The sequence below is a fragment of the Pipra filicauda genome, unplaced genomic scaffold, assembly GCF_003945595.2.
Source record: "Pipra filicauda isolate LSUMZ 115617 unplaced genomic scaffold, ASM394559v2 scaffold141_size4267151_pilon, whole genome shotgun sequence".
NCBI classification, from domain to species: Eukaryota; Metazoa; Chordata; class Aves; order Passeriformes; family Pipridae; genus Pipra; species Pipra filicauda.
This window is the reverse complement of record NW_024103896.1, coordinates 980,499-1,002,172: the sequence shown is the minus strand read 5'-3', so window position 1 is coordinate 1,002,172 and position 21,674 is coordinate 980,499. Positions and strand designations below refer to the sequence as shown.

The following is a 21,674-nucleotide window of genomic DNA, read 5'->3' as shown; positions in this document are numbered from 1 at the left end:
AGAACCAGAAACTTCATCTGCAGGGTTCAAAATAAATCATAATAAATAATTATTATTTAAATAAATTTACTGGTCAATATTCATTAATGATATTGTTACATACACTTTATTGAAACTTTATTACAAATGATTTTTCTTTAAAATATTCACTTTTTTTTAATGAAAAAGAACTTGAGGAAAAGTCAACACTAAAGCTGCTACATAACTGAAAGAGAGCAGTCTTATAAACTATTTTGTAGTGTATCTATGCATCCAGACTCACTTTGGTCTGTATCTAATAGCTCCCAACTACCTAAACCATTAGAAATGTCAGGATGTGACATCCCCAAGAAGAATCAGTGGGGTTGAAATCAAGGCCAGAAATCAAACTTCCTCCTTAACATTTCTCACAAGTAACTGTATAAAGCTTTTGAAATTTGTACCCTCCAGGACAGTCCTGGCTGGGAATTCCCAAAACTGGATGGATTTTCAGACACTTAATTCTTCAGAGTCAGTGTGGAAACATTCAGTTTATGTTTAGCAGGCTCAGCTGTCCCTTGGCACATCTAACTCACAGCTCCTTTTTAAGGTAAAAGGCAGCAGATGTCAGAACCTGCCTCTGAGCACACAGACAAGGTAGAGAAGTATGTAGGAATGTGAATTTAGTACATCATTCCTGGAAAAAAAGGGAATCAAGGTGAAGAATTCTGTTTCCTGAACAAAAGTTCCCACCCTTGAGTAGATTCCCACTGAAGATCTCCCCCCCTTTTAAGCCTGTACCTGAGGAAGCACTTCACATCTGCCCAATCCACCTGAAAAACAATGACATCTCTGTTTTCCCAAGAATCCAATATGCCATCTGAGAGAGAGATACATATACACTGGTCAGGGTTTATCTCCCCTGATTCTCAGCACACAATGGATGCTTGGGTATATTCACTCCAAATCCCCAGCAGAGGACAGTTTACCTTATCTAGGTCTGAATCACCCTGTGTACAATGCCTACACCTCACCCCCTGACTATTTAAGTGAGCTCAGACCAATTTAACACTGGTCTTAGTTTAAGATGAATCTTGTACTTCTCTATCAGTGCTATAAAATGTTCAGATAAAAATCTATTCAAATTAAGACTGAAATTATGATATTGAACTGTTGCTGCTTATTTTGAAGAGTAATTAGCTCCTTTTCTTGGATATGTATGACTCAAGATTCAGACAACACCCATCTCAGAGAATCGAAGATATAACCTGAGCTCAAGATGGGCATCACTTACATTAGAGAAATGTAAGTCACCACTTGCTATAAGAAAGCCTCAGAAAAAACAGCTGTTTCCTTGCCTAGGATCTGTGTCCTGACCCTTTCAGAGGAATGCTTAGAAGGAAGATGTGCATTTTCAACTGGTCAGTTAGAAACACCTTGACTGCATTCCTGTGGGTAGGAATTTCTGCAGCTCTCAACTGAATTACTGTAGTTGAACGAAATGCAGGCTCTGTGGCACCTGCACTATTTGTAATTGGTGTTGTTCCCAGGATACTCCTTTGGTTCTATGATTTTCAATTCGGAGAGAGGCAGGCATTAAGGCTTTTTTGAGTATGAATTTGAGTACTCCTCTGGCTACAAAAGCACAACTAGAATGAGATAACAAACTACCACACGAGTTTTTGGTTGCCAGTAGGTGAAACTGGCATATTAAGTTCAACGTAGTGTAAAATAATGGGGGACATGATTAGAAAATACTAATTACGTTTACCCTACCCTTGTACTGGGAGATTCCTCATGACAAGGACTTATGGAGCAGCAAGAAGTAATTAGACTTCTGACAGAGCAATTGCTGCATAAGTAATGAAGCTGTCTATTTTCTTATGGATAGATAATATAAGTGATATACCTTATAGTAAAAAGAAAAAAATATACATAAAGTTTCTCAGAAGTTACAGCTAAGAAATGACAGCTTCAGAAGCAGTTCTGTCTTTGATTTTTGTTTTTAAAGTCACAAAAATATTGTGCATTTATTACTGTCCTTCTCTGAAGGAGATTTCAAGATATCAACTATCAACAAAACCAGATAAACAACCTGCCCTTGGAGTTTTGGTTTCTGGACATTTCCTTCTAAGTAGGAGTTTCTAGCTGTTTGTATAAATATTTGGGGTCAGAGCAAGCAACTAAATAACACACTTGTTTTACACTACATCTGCTTAGAGTGACCCAAAATCTCTATTACGTGTAGATCTAGCATCAATCTCTGTATTTTGTGACAGTCATCCTTCTCAAGATATTGCTAAGTTGACAGTACATTATAGTATAATTTTCATCATGTCAGAAATGCTCAGATAAAATCAGATTTTGGGTGATTAATATGCCATTTTTATTACTCAGACAGCCTCCAGGAGATGTATATTTAGCCAAAGCCTGAAACCTTTGAACACATGAAGAGTTTGGAAAATTATTTGAACAGAAATATACTTAACTTACTTTGCTTTAACTTCTAGGATACAAGGAATAATTTTCCTTCTGGTATGCATTGATAGAACTATACTAAAAATCATCTGAGCCAATCATATTTAAAATGAGTCAGAATCCAAGATTAACATTGATTTGTGCATATCAACACTTCGAGACATAGAATGTTTAACATCATACCAGCTAAGATGTATTAAATCACCATGTTTTATACCTATACTTTTTCCCAGGATAGAAATTACTTACTCATTATGATTAAGCCAGTCTCCTCTTCCTTCATTGTTACTAATCAACATGAATAAAGGTTGAAAGGTATGACTTCTTAGTAAATATAGATTTTATTTTATTAAATTTAACTTCCTAATCAAAATACTGTTCATTTAATCAATTCTGTAATTACATGTTTCTAATATGAAAGTGATCAACAGAATTCAGCTTGGACCTCATTCCTTGAAATAGTACATGGTTTTTTTATCTGCTTTTCCTGAAAGCAGTATATTCTTGCCAAGATTTATAATGTCTTTTCAAGGTAGTAGTGGACTAAATTCCACCAAAATGAGGTTTACCGAATTTTGGTATTTCATTCACGTTATCAGTCGCCTTCAGTCTTAACCTCTGGAGATACAATGACTTCACTAGAAACTATTAACTCAGTCATAGCGAGAGGGAAATGTGCTACTGTGTGTGTTACATTGTCATTTTAATAGAGCGATAGAAAAAATGACTTACACCACAAGTTTACAAATTCTTCCAAATAGACTTATAATTTACTCCATCCCCGACTACCTCATCCATATTAGTGACCGTGAAATTGGACTGCAAGGTGAAATATTTATTAAAAACTGGTCAGATAGATACAAAAATAAAAAAGAAAAAGGATTTTAAAGACAGAAAAGAAGATTTAAAAAATCAGGTTGATTCATTTGCTTTCACCGTATATGTTTGCATTGCTTGTCTCTCCCTAAAATCCTGAAATGTAGCTTGTGGGGTCTGAACCACAGAAAGAAAATTGTGCTCCTTTCAGTTATTACACAAAGAACCTTGACCAACCACTCCACTGCTTCCATCTGCAGCAGGACAGATGGGGGCTGGGGGCTGCTATTGCTCACTTTGAGGGTCTCTGAGCCATGAGGCTGACACAAAAGGGGACCACGAATTTCCTCTTCAAAACCAAGTTATTCTTTACCCTTTAGTCTACTTTACCTCTAAATATGCTGTTTGAATATAGGAGGAAAGACAGCTTTTCACTTCCCTAATCTCTTTTACAGCTCTAGAAAAGCAAACCTTTGTTTAAATGTTAAGTTCTTGGTCTTTTGGGTAGTCATGAAGATTCTGGCTTAATGCTGCTAATTAAAGTGCATTTAATTGCTAGGTTTAATATGGTAGCTGCTTTCTTGGGCTACACGTTGATGTCTGAACAAGAGAAATAATGAGATAAATAAATGAGTGGGCAGCAGACAGTTGTCTCAGAGGAAACAGCATTCAGGTGAGGGTGTACCAGACTCCTACCTACTGTGGTTGAAGAAAAAGGATCAGACTGCTCATACAGGCTGGGGTTGCACAATTGTACTCTGAAAGTACTTTTTCACACGCTTATTTTTCCCCTGGAGAAGAGGTTTGCACATTTATATTACATTTATTTTCCACAGTTTCATCAAAAGTTGTAAAGTAGAGCTATTCTAGATAGAATAGTTTTGTCTGATTAATTTTTCCCTGAAGCAGCAAAAATAAGCAAAAATGAATTTAGAGCATATTTCAGGTCTGCAAAATTTCATATCCTAATTTATGTTACAAGAACTTCAGCAGTTGGACTTTTACTAACAGAGAAAAAGGCATACTAACCCACACCACACAGCACACTTTTAGGAGGGGAACCACTACATACTCTGCAGTGAGATTTTTCTTCCTCCATCAGACACTTTTACAAATCTCACAAAAGATGTCTTTAAATTATTGATAAGAACTCATTTTCCTCAGATCATCTATCTTGCTTTAATTTTCCTTCAGCAGTAGTTGCCCTTTTTAGTTGCTAACTAGATTTTCTTCAGATGTATTGCTGAGTTTCCTATCAGCAAAATTACTTTGAGGACTTCCTGGAACAAACGGTCCTCCACATTCTTTGTCCCTCCTTATCCTCATTTCTACTACTCACCTTCTACTTAGCTCATTTGCTGACCCATCTCTTAGATTCTGAATCAATAACAATTTCCTCAAATCCATCTCCTCAGGAGCTAAGTAGGTATCTTATTAGGAGAGGTGATTGGTAATAGAGAATATCTGTGCTGTTCTGAGAAGAATGGGCACTGGCTCTTCTGCCCTCTTGCAGAGCCTCACTTGAATTGCTTGTGATCATCACACTGCTAGAAGTGGTGTCCTCCCCTTACCACCTTCATCTGGACATAACTCTGTGGCCGTGGCATGCTTCAGGGGCACAGCCCGAGGCATCCTGAGGCACAGACTTTCATGTCACAGAACAGAGTGAATTTTGAAAATGCAGGATGTGGTTCTTCATCATTGCAAGGATATTAAAGCATGTAATTATCAAGTCCTGATCATACTCAAAAGATGGAAGCTCTGTGGCATGCTCTAGATTTCCCATCTCTTTGCTACAGATATTGTAACAAAGTGAAGATTTTATATTATTTCTGTAAATCCTTGATTGAACTAAGTGTCTAAGACCCATGTGGAGATTGAATCAGACTGATAAATTTTGGCCATGTTTCTTCAGCTGGACAGCTGAAAATCTGAATCATGACTAGAGCCTAAGGAAACATTTCCACTTCTGATAGATTTTTTTTATTCGTTGTGTCATCATCATCATCATCATCATGGCTAGGCTTCGCGAACGAAGATTTGGGAAAGGCTCTATCCACATTTGTTACAAGCACACTGGTGGCTAATAAGGCCAGTATGAGATAGACATGTCTGATTGCAAAAGGCACAACAGAAAGACTCCTTAGGTGGTATATTCTGCAAGACACGATTCTTTCTGCATTGTCTTTTCTCCTCGAGAGTGATCCTGCGTGTGTTCTCAAAGGCATCAGCAGCGTTATAGATGGTGTGTCTCCAGACCTCCCGATTGGAGGCCAGAGTAGACCAGTTATGGTGATCAATATGGCCAAGGCTGAGATGTTGCTTCAGGGAGTCCTTGAATTTTTTCTTCGGGGCTTCTCTCTTGTGGCAGCCGGTGGCAAGTTCACCATAAAGTAAGATCTTAGGGAGGCGGTGGTCCTTCATCCTGGAGACATGTCCTGCCCAGCGCAGCTGTGTTCTCAGCAACATGGCCTCAATGCTTGTGACTGCTGCTTGTTCTAGAACAGATGTATTGGTCACATAATCTGACCAGTGGATGTTTAGGATTGTTTAGGATTGTGCGGAGACAGTGTTGATGGAAGATATTCGTTGTGTATAACTATGTCATTTAATACAAAGGGAAGTCCAGATAATCTTAATTAACTTTTTTATTTTTCAATCACACATGGCAGTTAATAACATAGTAAATCTGACACACCATATGCATATATGAATGTATGAAGCAGATGAATGTCCCAGCAATTTCTTGAAGATCGGTACTGCCAATGGAATGTCATTTGGAAGCTAGAGACATTGAGCAAGCCATTTGTATCTCTTTGTACCTCTATTTTCCCTTTAGAATCATAGAATCACTGAGGTTGAAAAAGACCTCTAAGATCATTAAGTCCAACTGTTAACCCAGAAACACTTTCAGGGCGCGCTTCCAGAGCAACCTGTTCCAATGCCTGACAATTCCAATGCCCTCATCCTTTCCCTTTTCCTCTCCTTTAAGTAGGAAAAGTCTTATTGTCTTGCACTTGGAATCACAAATTCTCTGCAGAACTTCTGTCTTTTGCTCTTTAGTTTTGTACAATAACTATATCATAATAATAAATAAATCGAGGGGAAATTCTCTTCTCTAAAGGTAAAAAGTATGCAATGCCTGTATCCATGTATCTCAACATTCTTCTACCCCAAAACAGAGTATGTATGTCCCAACTGCCACTTAGTAACCATCCCCAATTGCTGTCACCAACGCCATACCTGAGTCTCATCTCAAAAGTATTAGTTGATGTAAGATAAAATAATGCCAGCAAGCAAAAAGAAAGAATAAATTATCAAGTACTATGGTACTGTTCTCTGAACCCATTTTATTTAGGACAGTTACAGTCAATATTCATAATTTCAGTTGCAGCTAATAGTTTCTATTTTATTATGAAAAATCATGTGACTTAGCATTAAAATACTTAGTTATTCTGAGAGGTGTTTTGGAATCCTTGCAGATGAAAGGTATCAGAAAAAAATATCATTGTAGACAATTACCACAAAGGTTTTTTTCAAATATCAGAAACTAGTAGTCAAGAGGAGTAGGGTGAGTGTACAACATGAAAGAAAATGTCAGCTATTGGGTCTGAACATTACATAAAATGAGGAAGAGCTGAAAATCACATACAACCAAACTGGTTTTATCTACACAGTTAATACTCCTATTTCCTTCTGAAATCTGTTCCAAAGTTATTCTGGTAAGTGAATGTATTATTTATTCTCTAATGAATTTTATCTATGAGGGTATCTCCTGGTATATCCCTATGGATGACAGATGCAATAAGGACAAACAGGTGAAGCCTAGCTGAACTCAATTAAGTTGAATAACAGTTAAGTTAAAATAACATTGTTTTACACTTAAAAGTTAACACGCTCACCTTTTTATTTGAGGTTAAGTCCAATTCCTCAAGGTGCATGAGGTAAATATTTACTGAGCATTTAAAATGTTTTCCATGAATAAAAAAGCTCTAGAATACTACAAGCAATAATGACTTGCCATCTTTCATCTCTGTCACAGGCAGGCATGCACTGCATAGTATGTCATGAGTGGAGTGTTTATTGAAAGATATTTTTTTCCTCCCCTTGGGGCTGTATAGCATAATTTATCTGATGTGCACTCTCCTTGGCCACTCCATTTTCTGTTTATCTCAGTATAAAACAGGTGCTGTGAGGAATCCACAGCTTTTGGAAATCCCAACACTTTTGAAAGACTTCAGATTGGAGAAATCAGGAGTGAATCCGAATCAAAAATGGAACAAAAAAAAAAGCTAAGAGGAAATGGAAATGTTGTTTTCTTGTGGATTCCTATAAAGCTACTGTGTGGTTTTGGGACTTTAGTTCTTTCCGTACATTTGGAAATGAAACAAAATAGTTCTTCACTTAACAAAACAAGGGGTAAGCAAAATGCATTTGTGATGTAAAAAAAAAGTATTCATTAGTAGATGGAGGTTTTTCTTGTGAGCCCATGGTATTCCAATGACAGGCACTTTCACTACTCTTGAAGTGTCCTTTCACAGCCTTCTCAGTTGAATGGTTAATCCGGAGCAACTCCAGGATCAGATGATGAATAAAAGTATAAATCTTATCCTAGTTCATTTTCCTGCATAGCTTCACAAGAGAGATTAGTTTCATGAGCCTTCCTTAATTTCAGATGTAGTTCTTTCCCCTTAGAGCTCTCTGAACCATTTTCAAAATCTTGCTAAATATCTTTCCCCCCTATAGAAATGATGTACACAAAGGTCCCCAACATAATCTGTTTATAAGATCTGGGTTTGTACTGGTGTCACATCCATCCCATGTCAGTGCCTTACACTGTTGTCTAAGGAGCCACCCAACAACCCTAGCTCTGGACCAACAGTTAAATATTCACAGCCAACAGAACCAAACAGCTGAAAACAAGAGAGCACACAGCACATCAAAGTCCAGGAAAATGGAGCTTTAAATCCCTACAGGAACTTAGGCCATCAATGGACAATGACATTATTGTCTTGCATTACTTTCACCACAAGAAGCCTTCTTGCAAGTTCCCTGTTTTTTCTTTTGCTTTTTTCTTTTACCTCTGTTGCAAAGCCTAGAGATTAGCCCATAGTTGAAGAAAACATGTTTGTGAGAATGAACATTTTTGTGGAACATAGCCACTCCACACCTTCCCACACTCTACTCATGATTCTTGCTGCACAGCAGATATAGAAAACACTCTGCTATACTGACTAAGGGTAGGTCAAAGACAAACAAAAGTCCTCAGTAAGTAAAACTAGTTAGTTCGGGTTTTTTTGTGGGGATGTGGAGGTGGTTGGTTTTTTGTTGTGTGTTTTTTTTTTTAATACCAATTTGGAACCAAATCTATTGAAAAGATACAGGAGGCTCCAACATCCTTGGGATCTCTGAAGTGCAGAGCCACATGTAGAGGGACTATACCCCTTCAGCTGTCCTTGTCTGATGCAGCCACAGAAATGCTTTGGTTGGATGACGGTAAGTGCCATTAGTTTACACCTGTCCCCAGCAGCTACTGGCTGGGGACTTATTAATCTATGGCTGAGTAGTCACTTCTCAATCACTACCTTGGAACCTCTGTGAATAAATAGAAAGGATAGAAAAAAAAATGCCTGCACTTTTTCTTTCTTTGTAAACACTTCCAGTTCATACTACATTTTTTACAATTAAATTGTATAGCACTGCCACAGGTATGGATACGCCCAGAATGGTCTGGTAGAATTAAGGATTTTTGTTTTGACTTGAGAGACTTTACAGTTTAGATTTCTAAGAAAGGATATCATTTTCAGTTTACTGAATGGAAGTCATATACTGAATAACAACTTTCTTATAATTACTCATGACAACTCCCACTGCAGCTATGAAAAAAAAACAAACAACAATAAAAAAACCTCTTATTTGCAATCTGTAATTCCTGAAGTCCTTATTCATAAAAGCATCTCAAGGCCTAAATTTAGTGCTGCTGTACATAAACAAATACCATACAAAATTAAGTATGATTTGGAGTCTGGAGCAGTTCAGGTTCAACATATTTTTTAAAAATGATGCTTATGTGCTTCTACATTTGAATGCTGCTGCAGAGAGTTGGCAATTTGTATTTAGGACAAAAGTAGACAGCAAAGGTCTTGTGGTACCAGATTCATCTAGAGATAACAGAGGTGACATTTGCTCCAACCTGCTATAAAAAGGTTACAAGTAGGCTTTTCCACTAAAGCTAGTCAAAAAGAGTCTTTATACTAGCCCTTTTCTATAACATGATTTCTCCGTGCTACTGAAAATGTCCACATTACAAAAAAGTGACCAAAGAAGGTCTTTTTTTTTTCTCTGTTAACTATAGAGACAATCCTGATGGCTACAAGGAGTTGTCTAAATTGTAGACATCTAAAAATTCTTAAGTGAGCCTCACCTTGAGGACTGTGGTCCCTTTGGGTGTCAGTACAGAAAACGACCAAGATAGTCCATGGAAGGGCCTACAGATAAAATGTATTTGAAAGGAGACTGTTGCCATAAATCAGAGAAAGAATTAAGACATTCACGTCTTAAAATGCCAAAATGTAGGCTGGTCGCAAAGAGGAAGGGCAGAGACAAAAGCTGCTATTTTTGCCTGTTGCCTGTGCTTTCCCAAGGGGAAAGGACATCTGTGTGCAACAGGTCAGATTGGGAACAGAGGCTGGTGTCCTGTCAGTTAGTGACTGACTCAGCTGTCAGCACAGTCCTTGAAAGTTTCCCTGAAGCTCTCACTAGAACTTCTGGTTTCACAGACACCATTTTACAAGTGCTCCTGTAGAATTCATGCTTGAGACAGCATGAGATCATCCTTCTAATAATGTACTGAAAAGTCAGTGCATTACATTAGTTGACTCCTGGTGTACTCCATTTTGTGCTCAATACATCATTTTTCCTGTCTCATTTAGGATCCACTTGTTGAATAAAGGGTAAGTGTAAAGATCTCATTAGGTTTACATCAGTATCATTACTTTTCTAGTAATTACTAGCCCAGGGTCTTTTCCTTCCGGTGAACACATTTGAGTGAATTTTCCTTTTTCCCTTTGGTGGTTCAGAAAGGAAATGCTGATGTTGAGCTAAGAGGAAGGATTACCTACATATTCCCTTTAGAATAGTATGCACATGTCAGCACATTGTCTCAGAAAGGAAAGGTTTCTCTTTGTTTTGGGAAGATCTATTTCAGGTCCAGCCAGAGACCACATCATCAATTCTTAACACAGAGTTACTTGAATGAGACATAGCTTCAGGCTGTATAAGCACATGATGCATTTTAAACTGCAGTGAACAAAATGTGTGATATAAATCAAAGGTTTATGTGTCAACCTTCCCTTACACAAAGCTGTTTAGACTGGACAAGCAGACTTGTGTTTACCTGGTGTGTCATAAGAATGATACATAGGATATGTACTGCTATGACCCAGCTGACACTCTTTCTATCTTTTAGATATGCGCAGGCATAGGAGAGACCACAAGTACATGCTTTATGCATACTTGACTGGACTGTATTCTTTTTTTCCCCTACTCACTAAAAAGGCTGGCTATAATTGCATGGTATTACTCACCTGCCCAGCAGCAAAAATTCTCCAGCAAGTCCCAGGCGCCTCATAGCCATTAAGAGACCTCTCACAGTCATGCCTTCACAGAAGCAAGCAACCACTCTTGCCTTGGGCAGGTGGCTCCGAAGCTTTCGCAGCAGCTTGTCAAAGCTCTGTTCACCAGCATTGCTATAGATCTTGTAGGAATGTGCAATGCAGATCCCTTCCTTGGCTGCCATATCTTTGAAAGCTTCCATTCCACTTTCACCATAGTTTCCTAAATACAAACAGAAACATAGACACACATATTAAAATTTGCAGCAGCTTTTCCTTCACAAGCATCAGATATTTTAAAGAATATGTTACATATCTGCACAGAGATCACTGTAGCAATCTTAGCAAAATCATATTAACATTTTAATAACTCCATTTTTCAAGACAAGATCAACAAATTTTCCTAGAAAACTCACTTGTCTTTAAGAGTTTGCATCTCTGCTGAAACCAAAGGCTGTTAAGTGCCTCACTACCTGTGAGGATCTGGTCCACAATATGTAAAACAATGTATGTATAAATTACAATCTCTTCTGATTCTCTTAAGCTGAGTAAACTTGGTCAAGTGCTCTGGGGTTTACTTCAGGAAATTAAAAAATATATGTTGAGAATAATTTTTTAGGTGTAATATTTTAAATATAAGCAAAAAAAAAAGGATAATAACATCAACTTGTTCATAATGCAATCTGAAATGCAACATTTTTTTAGTTATAGTTTCTTAGTTATAGTTTAGTTATATTCCTTCAACTTATTTTGTTGAAAGAAGAACTTCTGCTTGAGAATGAGTGACAAAATTGAGGATTAGCATTACAGGGATCACAAGACCACAGATGAACTAAAGGTGCTTTTGGTGGTTTTTCTGGGGGTATTTTGAATTAAATGCATATCAATGGGAAACACTTCATATTTTTTTTAATCTATTCTTCTTCTATGGGGGTAAACTGGTAACAGATATTAACAGACAGATACATTTATTTTCTTTATTCTGTATCATCACAGAAACTTTCTTTACTGCCAGGCCTACAACAAAGTCATAATGCTTTAGCAGTGAATATACCGATACCACTGACAGTCCTCCTGACCAGGATTGTATCTCTGGTTCCCTGTGCTTCTCCATCTGGCTGCTGAAATCTGTTTCATATCTCATTTAAATAAGAAGGCCTTTAAGTCAGGAAATACTTCTCAAAAATATTGCCTTAACCCCTCAGTAATAGTCCACAGAAACATAATCAGTAAATTAATTAATAAAACTGTGAGTGTAGTGATGCTGTTGAAAGGGACTTCTGATCCTTCACACATTTGCTAGCTCACAAATCTATAAGAAAAATGCTCTCTCTTACCAGCGTAGTTGCAAGTACATAGAAGCACTGACAATGAAAATGCATGTGAAGCACTGAGAATCAGGCATGTGTATTTGGACTGCCATCTGATTTTTTGACTTTGGACATTAGAGCCATCAGACATTCAGCTTGCCCATCTGGGGATTCATTCCTATCACTGGTGCTAAAACTCAGAGGCTTTGCTATGCTCAGCACTGAACATGAATGTAAATATAGTCTTCAGTTTAAGGATCTTGCCATCCAAATAGCCAAAAGAGACAAAGAGCAGAAGACAAGAAATAACATTATCTTCCTTTTACATCAGGAATGAATCACTGAGACTTTGAGACTGTTAAATTTCCAAATTGCATCCAACTAGAATGGCAACTTGAATGCAGATCTCCTTAACTATTAGGACTTTCATTTTCCTCCCTGCTGTGATTAGGCCTAATGGAAAACATATTACTATGTAAATTGTGCCTTCACAAAATGCCATTGGATTTTTAAACTCAGTTGTTGCAGTGCTTCCTGTGAGTTTTATATCAGGTGCACAGTGCTTCCCCACGTGTCATGCCCTTAGGGCAAATTGTTTCCTGTGATACATGAGCATCAAGTGATTCTCATGAGATGCTGAAGCAGTTCAGCCAGAGGTCATAAACATAGTGTCTCATGAAATATGTATTATAGCCTCCAAAGTTAGTCTGAAGGAAAAATGGGGGTCAATCATATTTAACTCCCAGTAGGCTCTGAGGCCTTCTAAAATAAAATTAAGCTGACAGGCAATGCACTACTTTGTTTAAAATTATTCTCATTTAGGTCAATCTGGATCAACATTAAATGTTCTGTTTCACTTTTCTAATACAAAACAAAAAGGAAAAAGAGACCCTATTAATCTTTGCCATAGAAGGTGAAAGTCTGAGGAAAAACTGTTCCATAGAGTATCTCAAAGAGATTGAAATTCTGAAGACCTCCTCTTCTGTCAAAAAATTCTCAATAGAAAATTCCTGTCCAGATCTAATTGAATTACAGAACTGTATAACTTCAATGCTCCATATACTGCAGTCTTGGTTTGAAAGTGTTATAAGCATACAAACTGTTATCCTGAGACTTGTTATAAAGCTGAGAGTAGTTATAATTACAGTACCGAAAAATTGTAGGTCTTCCAAGGAGTGTGAAGTGCATCATTTCTTTTCCAAACAAATAAAGTCTGCTCTGGCACAAACATCATGATTTCATCAAGTATGAAGGCAGGGAGATTTTGTGAAACCATATAGAATGTTATGTGCCATCCAAAACCACAGGAAACATGTTAAACTACCAAGGGTACTTAGCAAAGTGTTAAATTCTCAATATTTGGAAGAGAAACATCCTGGTAGTCCAAATATGAGAGTGACTGAGCTCTCAAACTGGGAAAACTACAGCTCTATAACATGACCTCAAGGGAGATTTGATGAAAACACAAAGCAGCTTTGCTTCAAGACACTCATACAAATATATCAGTGGTACTCTTGCTGATTAAACTCTACTTGATTAATTATTCATAGTGAATTCTCCTGTTGTGCAAGAGGTTTGATGAGGTACATATATTTAGTTTGAGCTATACTGTGGGGATAATGAACACTCCTTGATGGAAAAAGAAAATACTTTTTTGTTAAACTCCTTTGCACGACATATTAGGATAAATTTTCTGTGGGCTATCTTTCTTCCTGAATAAAACCTGTATGTGCATGAACATATACATGTAGCATTGAGGGAATGAGGGTGTGAAAATGGTAAGTTAGATAATATCATTTTCCTGAGGATCACAGTGGAAGAGGATCTCTGTGCTTTACGTATGGAACTGGCCTCCTCACGGACATTTCATTCTTGTACTGTGGCATACCTGTAGCAATATCACCAAAATTGCCACAGCAAGAGCAAGTTTTTGCTGATGGGGCAGTTCCCATTGTTCAGCCAGGTCTATGACATTAGAAGAAGGATATAGGGACTTCAGGATTTGCACACGTGGATGGAAAATGGTGATGTCTTATGCAGCCCTACTCTGAGAAGGAGTTTTTTAGTTTCACTTCCAAGTGAAAATTAATTCAGAACTCCTAAACTGGAAACAAAACAACATCTTCTGTAAGTACCCTGTGATGAAAATTGCCTACATACTGGGAATTTATCCATTCAGCTATTTGGTTCCCACCTCTAAATTTAAAGATCCTAAGGAAACATTAAACAGAAGGTTTGCTTTTTCTTGTTTAGTTCCAGTTCAGCAGAAAAGACTTGGCAAACAATACAGACTGAAGCTCATGTATGGTCAATTTATATTCAGCTCCTCTTCCCCCACCAAATGCTTTTCAACATTCAGAAACAGACATCTCTGTCTGTAACTGGTTCTGCTGGAGGAGGTATCAAAATTTTTTAGTAGATGTTCCTGTCCCCTTGAAAGTTTGTCTCTCTGTGGTGTAATCAGAACTGTTAGCAGTTGATGACTTTTGTAAAATATTCTCATGGAGACAACTGGCCCCTGGGTTCTTTTAAAACATCAACCTGAATCCTGCATGTTGTCTACCTGAATGTCTGGCCCTAAACCCAGTTCAAAAACTACTCCCATATGGTGCAGTATGTTTAAAAAAAAAAAGAAAATCAATTACATCGTCATGCAAAAAACTTATCTGTGCTTCGGAGCTGGAATTTTGTTCAAAACTCAAGCATATGTGTCCCCACCTACAATCTAACTATAACAATCTGTTAGTTCCACTTCCCATGAATCAGTACTAGAAACTATTAAGAAGCTTAAAAAGAACAGATTGTGCTTTTTTCCAGATGAAGCTTAATATAGTACAGCACATAATAATACTTCAATCTGATAGAAAAGGGTCAGGCAAACTGCAGGCTGCTCTTGCTGCTCCTCCTGCTCAACAATTGAGCCAATTAAACTACCTAACCATAAATCATTAAGATCTTATGTGAATTACACAGGAAAACAACATTTTTATTCTTAAAATAATTAACAAAATGCATGGACATCTGCTCTATCACATTAAAAGTTATCAATATGATATAAAAAGTCTCTACAACCAAACGGAATAATGGACTACATTTTCTCCTGCCTAGTCATTTTTGGAGTGTCACACATTTCTTTTTGAATACAGGAGCTTTTTATCAATAGCTGTACATGCAAATTGTTATCAGATAGTTGTTTGGTCTAAAAGAGAGTTTCAGAGAGCATAGATGAGCATCAACCTTTAGGAGAGATTTAGGATGTAAAATTGCTTCTGGCAGGACACAGCAAAAATTCACAAAGTAAAAGAAAAGGAGCCTCGATTGAAAGAGAAGAAATGCATTATGTCATTCATTAGGCTGGTAATAATCCTACCTGTCACAAAGCATATTTATTTAAGCAGACATGCTATCATTATTTCTAGAGAAAAGGAAGAGCAAACCAGAATAATATTCTAGGCTGTATCTGAGCCACAGACAAGAAGTCAAGTCAGGTTAAAATTCGCAGTATATGTTTTGCAAGCAGTATAGGGAATACAGAGTTTCATTTTTTTACTAGCTTTCCTTTGCATCAAAAGGATGAACATTGCCAGAAATACCAAAAAAAAAAAAAAAGGTATAGTAGTAAGTATAATTTTGAAAATGCATGTGGGAGTAATAGAAGGTATTTATGAAAGGCAACATGTTGGTTGATTATGAGGATGATCTTTCTGAAGTTGAGGATATGGGGTGTAGAATAATTTCCCAAATGGAAATTTTAGAGGTGTCTTTGACTGTTACAATTCAAATTAATCATGGTAAAACACCTGTTTTGTACCTGCTACTACTGGTACCTACTAGATATTTTCCACATTTAACTGTGTGACTATGAGTCTTTTAAAGTACATCACTACTAAGAATAGGGACATAATATCAAATCTTTCAAGCAGTTAAAGCAGTCACATGTTACTGATCTAATATGATCAAAATCACAGCCTTCTGGTGGATATGTCTGCAAATAGAACAGGACAATAGAGTGTTATTTCATTCTAAGGGGTACAAACCAAATGAAATCAAAACACATATGCTTGAAATTCTGGAGTTGTCTATGTGTGTTAAAAGAAAAAAGAAAATAAAACCCAACTTGTTTTCATTTGATCCAAATATTTTATTTAAATTATTTTTAAATGGAAATTCAGTTTCTATGTTAAACATATATGTGTAAAACAATAAAGAATAAAAAAAAAAGCAACCCATTAAAATACCTTCAATTACAGTAGTTCCTCAAAATATATTGCACTTAAATATCTCCAACCAGATCTCTTCCGTAACAATCACTTAAACTAATTTCTGACATTTGTAATACAACTACACAAATGCTACTCTGGTGAAAGGACACCTACCCAGAACAAGTCCCACCAGGTTTTCCTTAGCACGACACCATGCTGTGTTTACAGTGCTGTGCCTCATTTGGGGCCTCACTTTGAAACAGCTTCCTCATAAGGCTGCTGCAGGGTTGTGGCACAGAACAACACGCAGCCAAGGTGAAAGACCTCTTGATGAAAATATGGCCTGTTACATTAGATCTCACACCTGCAATTAGATCTCACACGGGAGTTGTTTTGCTGTGTGGTTATGGTCTTTGGCAGGAATTGTCAAGAAGTTTTATCTGTTGTTCCTCATGCAGTACCAAGTGGCAACATTTCTCCAATGAAATGACTTTTGAAGCAAAGCACTCAGACAATGTTGGCTGAGCTTGGAGAGGTATCAGAGAACTAGAAAACAGCAAAGGTGCGGCACAAGGCAAAAATTCCCTCAGTGATTAAATTAAGTAATGTACCTATTCCATCCTTAAAATTGCTATACTTGCCTTCCGTAAGCACAGAGAATCTCAAAGTGATGTGGAGGATACAATCTAACATCTAACGCCTCATAGGGGACATAAACCACCGATGGCTGCAGTTAGATGTCTCCTTAGCTCTCTATATGATAGCGGAGAACTCACACATCTGTTTTCTTGGATATTAATCTTTCCTATTCATACTGAAAGCTCTTCAAACAGCATTTACTTATTGCCAAGTGCTAATAAAACTCAGACCCAAAAGAATTGCCTATGTCCCTGGTGGTTTGATAGATTCAAAGATAACTCAAGATGCGTCAATATAAAAAAAAACATTAGTTATCATGACATTGCGTGAGTTATGAGCTTAATTTCCTTTTCTGTGAACAATTTTGAGATTTTCAGGTTTTTACATTTGAGGACAAGAAACATTTTCATAGTAACAAAAGTGTTAGCTAATCAAAACCCCTCACTTCTAATCCTCTTAAAATTCAATCCACTGAAATAATGTGTTGAAAAGATCTTACAATATTTAACTTAGATATTGACCATTTTATCATTTGATATAAGCCTCATATTATGTTCTAAAAAGTTAAAATAAAACCAAATATGTATTATGAATCAAGAAACTATTTTTATTCCAAAAATAATTAACTAAACTGTTCAGAATTTAAAAATAAATTTAAGATGTTTAATTAAGAAATTAATTAACTCTTTTCTGTGATATTTTTAAGTTTCAGCTACTAGGTATTTTCTGACATCTAAAAGCACTTAGATTAGCTCTATTCATAAGGTATTTGTTAAAGTAACCAACTTTTAAATTATTTTAGAGAAGTAACATACAATACACTTCAAGCATAACTGTACTTAATTAAATTAAATTAATCTGTTCATTATCTTCTAATCTAAGAGAGTTCATAAGTATCATTTTGATATTAAAGTTTCTCTTCTTTTTCTCCTCTTCTCTGGGCTATTTTGAAGTAATAAATTAATTTCTCTTAAGATAATGATGACCTAGTTTAACAATTTAATGCATCTCACTTTTGTTTATTTTTAAATTATCACCTCGTAACTTTAAAAGACTCATTTAAATACTGCTGTTATGTGAGCAAAGGGAACCCTGCGGAAACCGCCTTTTCCATATGCTTCCTTTCATCCTTCCTGCTAACTGGCACGTCTGCGGCTTTGTGGCCTTGTCCACTGAGCAATGTTTGAAGTCCTACTTCACACTAATGTCTACTAAAGGATTTTAAATTCAGCAGCTCTTGCAGAAACATGCTACCACCTCTGATTGCTCTGCTTGTTTTCAGATTGGAGAGAATAAAATTTTTCTTTATCTTCTGTTTCTGAAATTGCTCTTTCTATCTGCCCGACTCTAAGATATGTCCCTTATATATTTCCTGCGTCATTTCAAAGTGAAATCATTAATGATAGCACAATTCCGAGTGGACTCTAGGGGTACTCTAAGTTTTCTTTCATTTTCCTTTAGGGTTATACACTCCATTTTTTGTTTGATTTTCAGATAGAAATGAGAACACATGAGACTGACAGTACTGGACTGGAGGCTATTTCTTTCAGGAGAAAAATACTATGTCAGAAATGAGAGGACTTTGCAGTGGGAACTCTTTGGTCTATGATTCTGTACCCTTCACTGTGAATTTCCCAGGAGTGCAGCTGCCTGGGGTTTATTCACTGGCATTCGGATCTATTCCCAGTTCTGGTTTCGGCTATTAATTATTGTATTTCTCAAAAGACTTGACCCCTTCTACAAATGAAAGACATTATGCTTCCATTTATTCAAAACCTGGAACATACTTTTATGTAATATTAATTCTTAACACTGCTGTGGTTTGTATCTGGTCTTTTCTGAGGTCTTATTCTGCTCCTGCAGTAGGTCAGCAATACCACAAGTTATCCAGCAAAAAGAAGTGTAAGTCAGGGATTAGATAGATTCTGAAGGCCTTCAATTAATCTTGAGTTTTCTGGTAAATGCCTTTCTCTCTGCCCTCTATCCTCATATGTGACATGGAAGTAAAAATGTTTTCCTGAGAGTGATGGTGCAAGAATAAATGTACTATAGGAAACTCACATAACTGTAGTAAAGAGAGTCACATTTATGGTGATCTGACTGAATGAAACATGACATTTTTGCCTCACAAAAACTCACATTTGCTTCATTTTAACAATGGCCACATCATGTTTATTGTAGTAATAATAACTCTGTTTGTCTAACAATCATTTAAAAAACAGCACCTACAGTTTCTGAACAGTAGCTGAAGATGATGGCAAGGCTACTCTAAAGAGAGCACCTTACTTACACTTTAAATGACTATGCACATTCATATTCAGAACATTCATTTGGGAAAAGAATGAGTTTTGTGACTCTTCTGATATGAACTCTGAGAGAAGGGAGGTCTGTCAGGAAGCCATGAATATTTAGTTTGGTAACTGAAAAACAGGCTTATTGACTGAATTTCCCAGGAGTACTTGTCAAAAGATTTTGAAGGGGGTAATATGAAGTTTCTTGGGACATATTAATAATTCTTGGAGTATATTGTGTAAAATGAGAAGGCCTATACTGTGTGACAAGTCGCTTTCTTGCAGATGCCCCTCTCACTTTAGGAACATGTTGGATATTTTTTGCCTCTAAGTTGTAGATTGCATCTTACCAGAATATTTGAAAAATGCATTTGAGTATCTTAGGGATATGGAGAGTTTTTAAACGGTAACTTCAGAGGGTATTATTAGGACACTACCATCCTCAGCTTTTGGATGCAGAAACTGAAGAAGAAAATAGTAATACAACAGGGTTGAATATGATCTTCTTTACTGTGGGTGACCACATACTGGAAGAGATTGCCCAGAGAGCTTGTGGAGCCGCCCTCACTGGAGATGAACAAGACTTGCGATTCTGTGCCATATATCCTAGTATGACCCTGCTCGAGCAGGGAGGTTGGACCAGATGACCCTACTGTGGTCCCTTCCAACCTTACCCATTCTGTGATTCTGTGGTCTACTGAATTTCAGACTAAGCCAACCCTCATCAAAAGCATAATTACTTATTAAAAAATTACAGAGTAAATTTTGGTTTAGAAGCTCCCAGCAGTGGTGATATCGCTGCTAGCTTGGACAGCCTGTCCCAAGCCAAACTAGTCTATTCATAAGTTTTCCTTCCCTAGTTCTTAATCTGTTCTTCTATATTCTCTTTTAATTTACGCCTATTATATATTTTTTATCAAATATGAGAATAGCTTCTCAAAATGATATTTTCAGAAGTCCTTAACAGTTTTTGATACAATCACCATGTGTCCACTTAATTTTTTTTATGTTTCTAAGACTAAACAAGTCTAGTTTTAATCTGATGATCCTGTTTCCTACACTTTTCATATTTCTGGTTTTCTTGTGGGTGATTGTCAATTGGTTCATGTCCAACCAGGACGATGTACAGGTTTTTTCAAGATATGGTAGTTTTCCATCTTGTACCTGGCCTGGGCAGAGTAAAATTGAAAGGCTATTTCAAGCCTCTTAAACTTATTACTTCTTTGTATACTTTCAATAGGATATTTGCCATACTTAACAATGGAATGACACTGTTGACTCAATTTTAACATTATACATTTTAATTACTAGGTCTTGTTTTCTACAGAACTGCTTCTCAGTCAATCATTCTTCATCCAGATTATTCTGTCCTAGCAGTGCCATCCAACATAGTACTGTGTACAGATTTAATAACTGTACTCTGTTTATTATAATTCAAATCAGTGTTGGAAATACCAATTAAAAATAGAATCAAAGCAGATCTGTAAAAAAGCCATTGAACTTATGCCTCCTGTTAGAAAGCTAATAAGTGAGAAATACAGTTTTAATAAAGTTTTAAAGTCCTTTTTGTACCTAAAACAAAGGACTTTTAGATTCATGTCTTCAAAGTATGCTTAGACCATTCATATGGGATAGTAAAAAATAATTTTAAGATACAGTCACTCATTCTTCACAAATGCTTTGAACTAGATGATAGGTTGGCTTATGATTTATTTTTTAAGAATACATTGTCCCTTCTTTGCAACACTAGAAGAAAATTACTCATTTCTTGCAAACAATTGTTTATTTTTGGAAGAAGTGAAATGCTGTTGGCCGAGCTCTTTCCTCAGTTTCTCTTTTGAGATAGGTAGTGTTACCTCATTTCAGTTTTTTTGGGATGTTATACATATGTTGACTAGTTTAAGAATTGGGATATTATCTAATGCTTCATTATTGTAAATCGATGACTCTGCAAAACTAGTTAAGTTTCATTTTAAGCAGCTAGGGCAAAAATCAGCCTCTTATTTCAGTATGATTTAGGTACCTGTTGCGTTCATATCTATGTGTCTGGATCCCAAGCCTCAGTTGAACATTTCTCCATTCAAGTGACTCCATCACTACAAATCTGATTCTAGATTCTGTTATACAGTTCAAACTAACATTTACCATAAAGACAAAGAAAGACAGCACCTCCATAATTGAGTTACATAACAGAATTTCACCTTGGATCCTTTCCTTGAGTCAGTTATATCTAAAACTCATCTTCTGTTCTTTATTGTTGGATCTCAAACTATAATATCTGCAGAGAGAGATTTGCAAAAGTCTTTGCAAAAAGTCGTAGGCTACAGAAGCTGGGAAAAACCCTTTTTATTGACCTCATCTCTGTGG

The 21,674-nt window shown here is 36.6% G+C and overlaps 1 protein-coding gene across 5 annotated transcripts in view; it reads right to left on the bottom strand.

Moving 5' to 3' along the window:
- GRM5 (glutamate metabotropic receptor 5) overlaps positions 1-21,674 on the bottom strand; it is a 246,112-nt gene that overhangs the window by 128,709 nt on the left and 95,729 nt on the right. For all 5 annotated transcript variants that reach the window (XM_027744597.2, XM_027744599.2, XM_039378599.1 and 2 more), the window contains one exon: positions 10,839-11,088. In XM_027744597.2, coding sequence (XP_027600398.1) covers positions 10,839-11,088 — 250 coding nt within the window. The remainder of the gene's footprint in view (positions 1-10,838; positions 11,089-21,674) is intronic.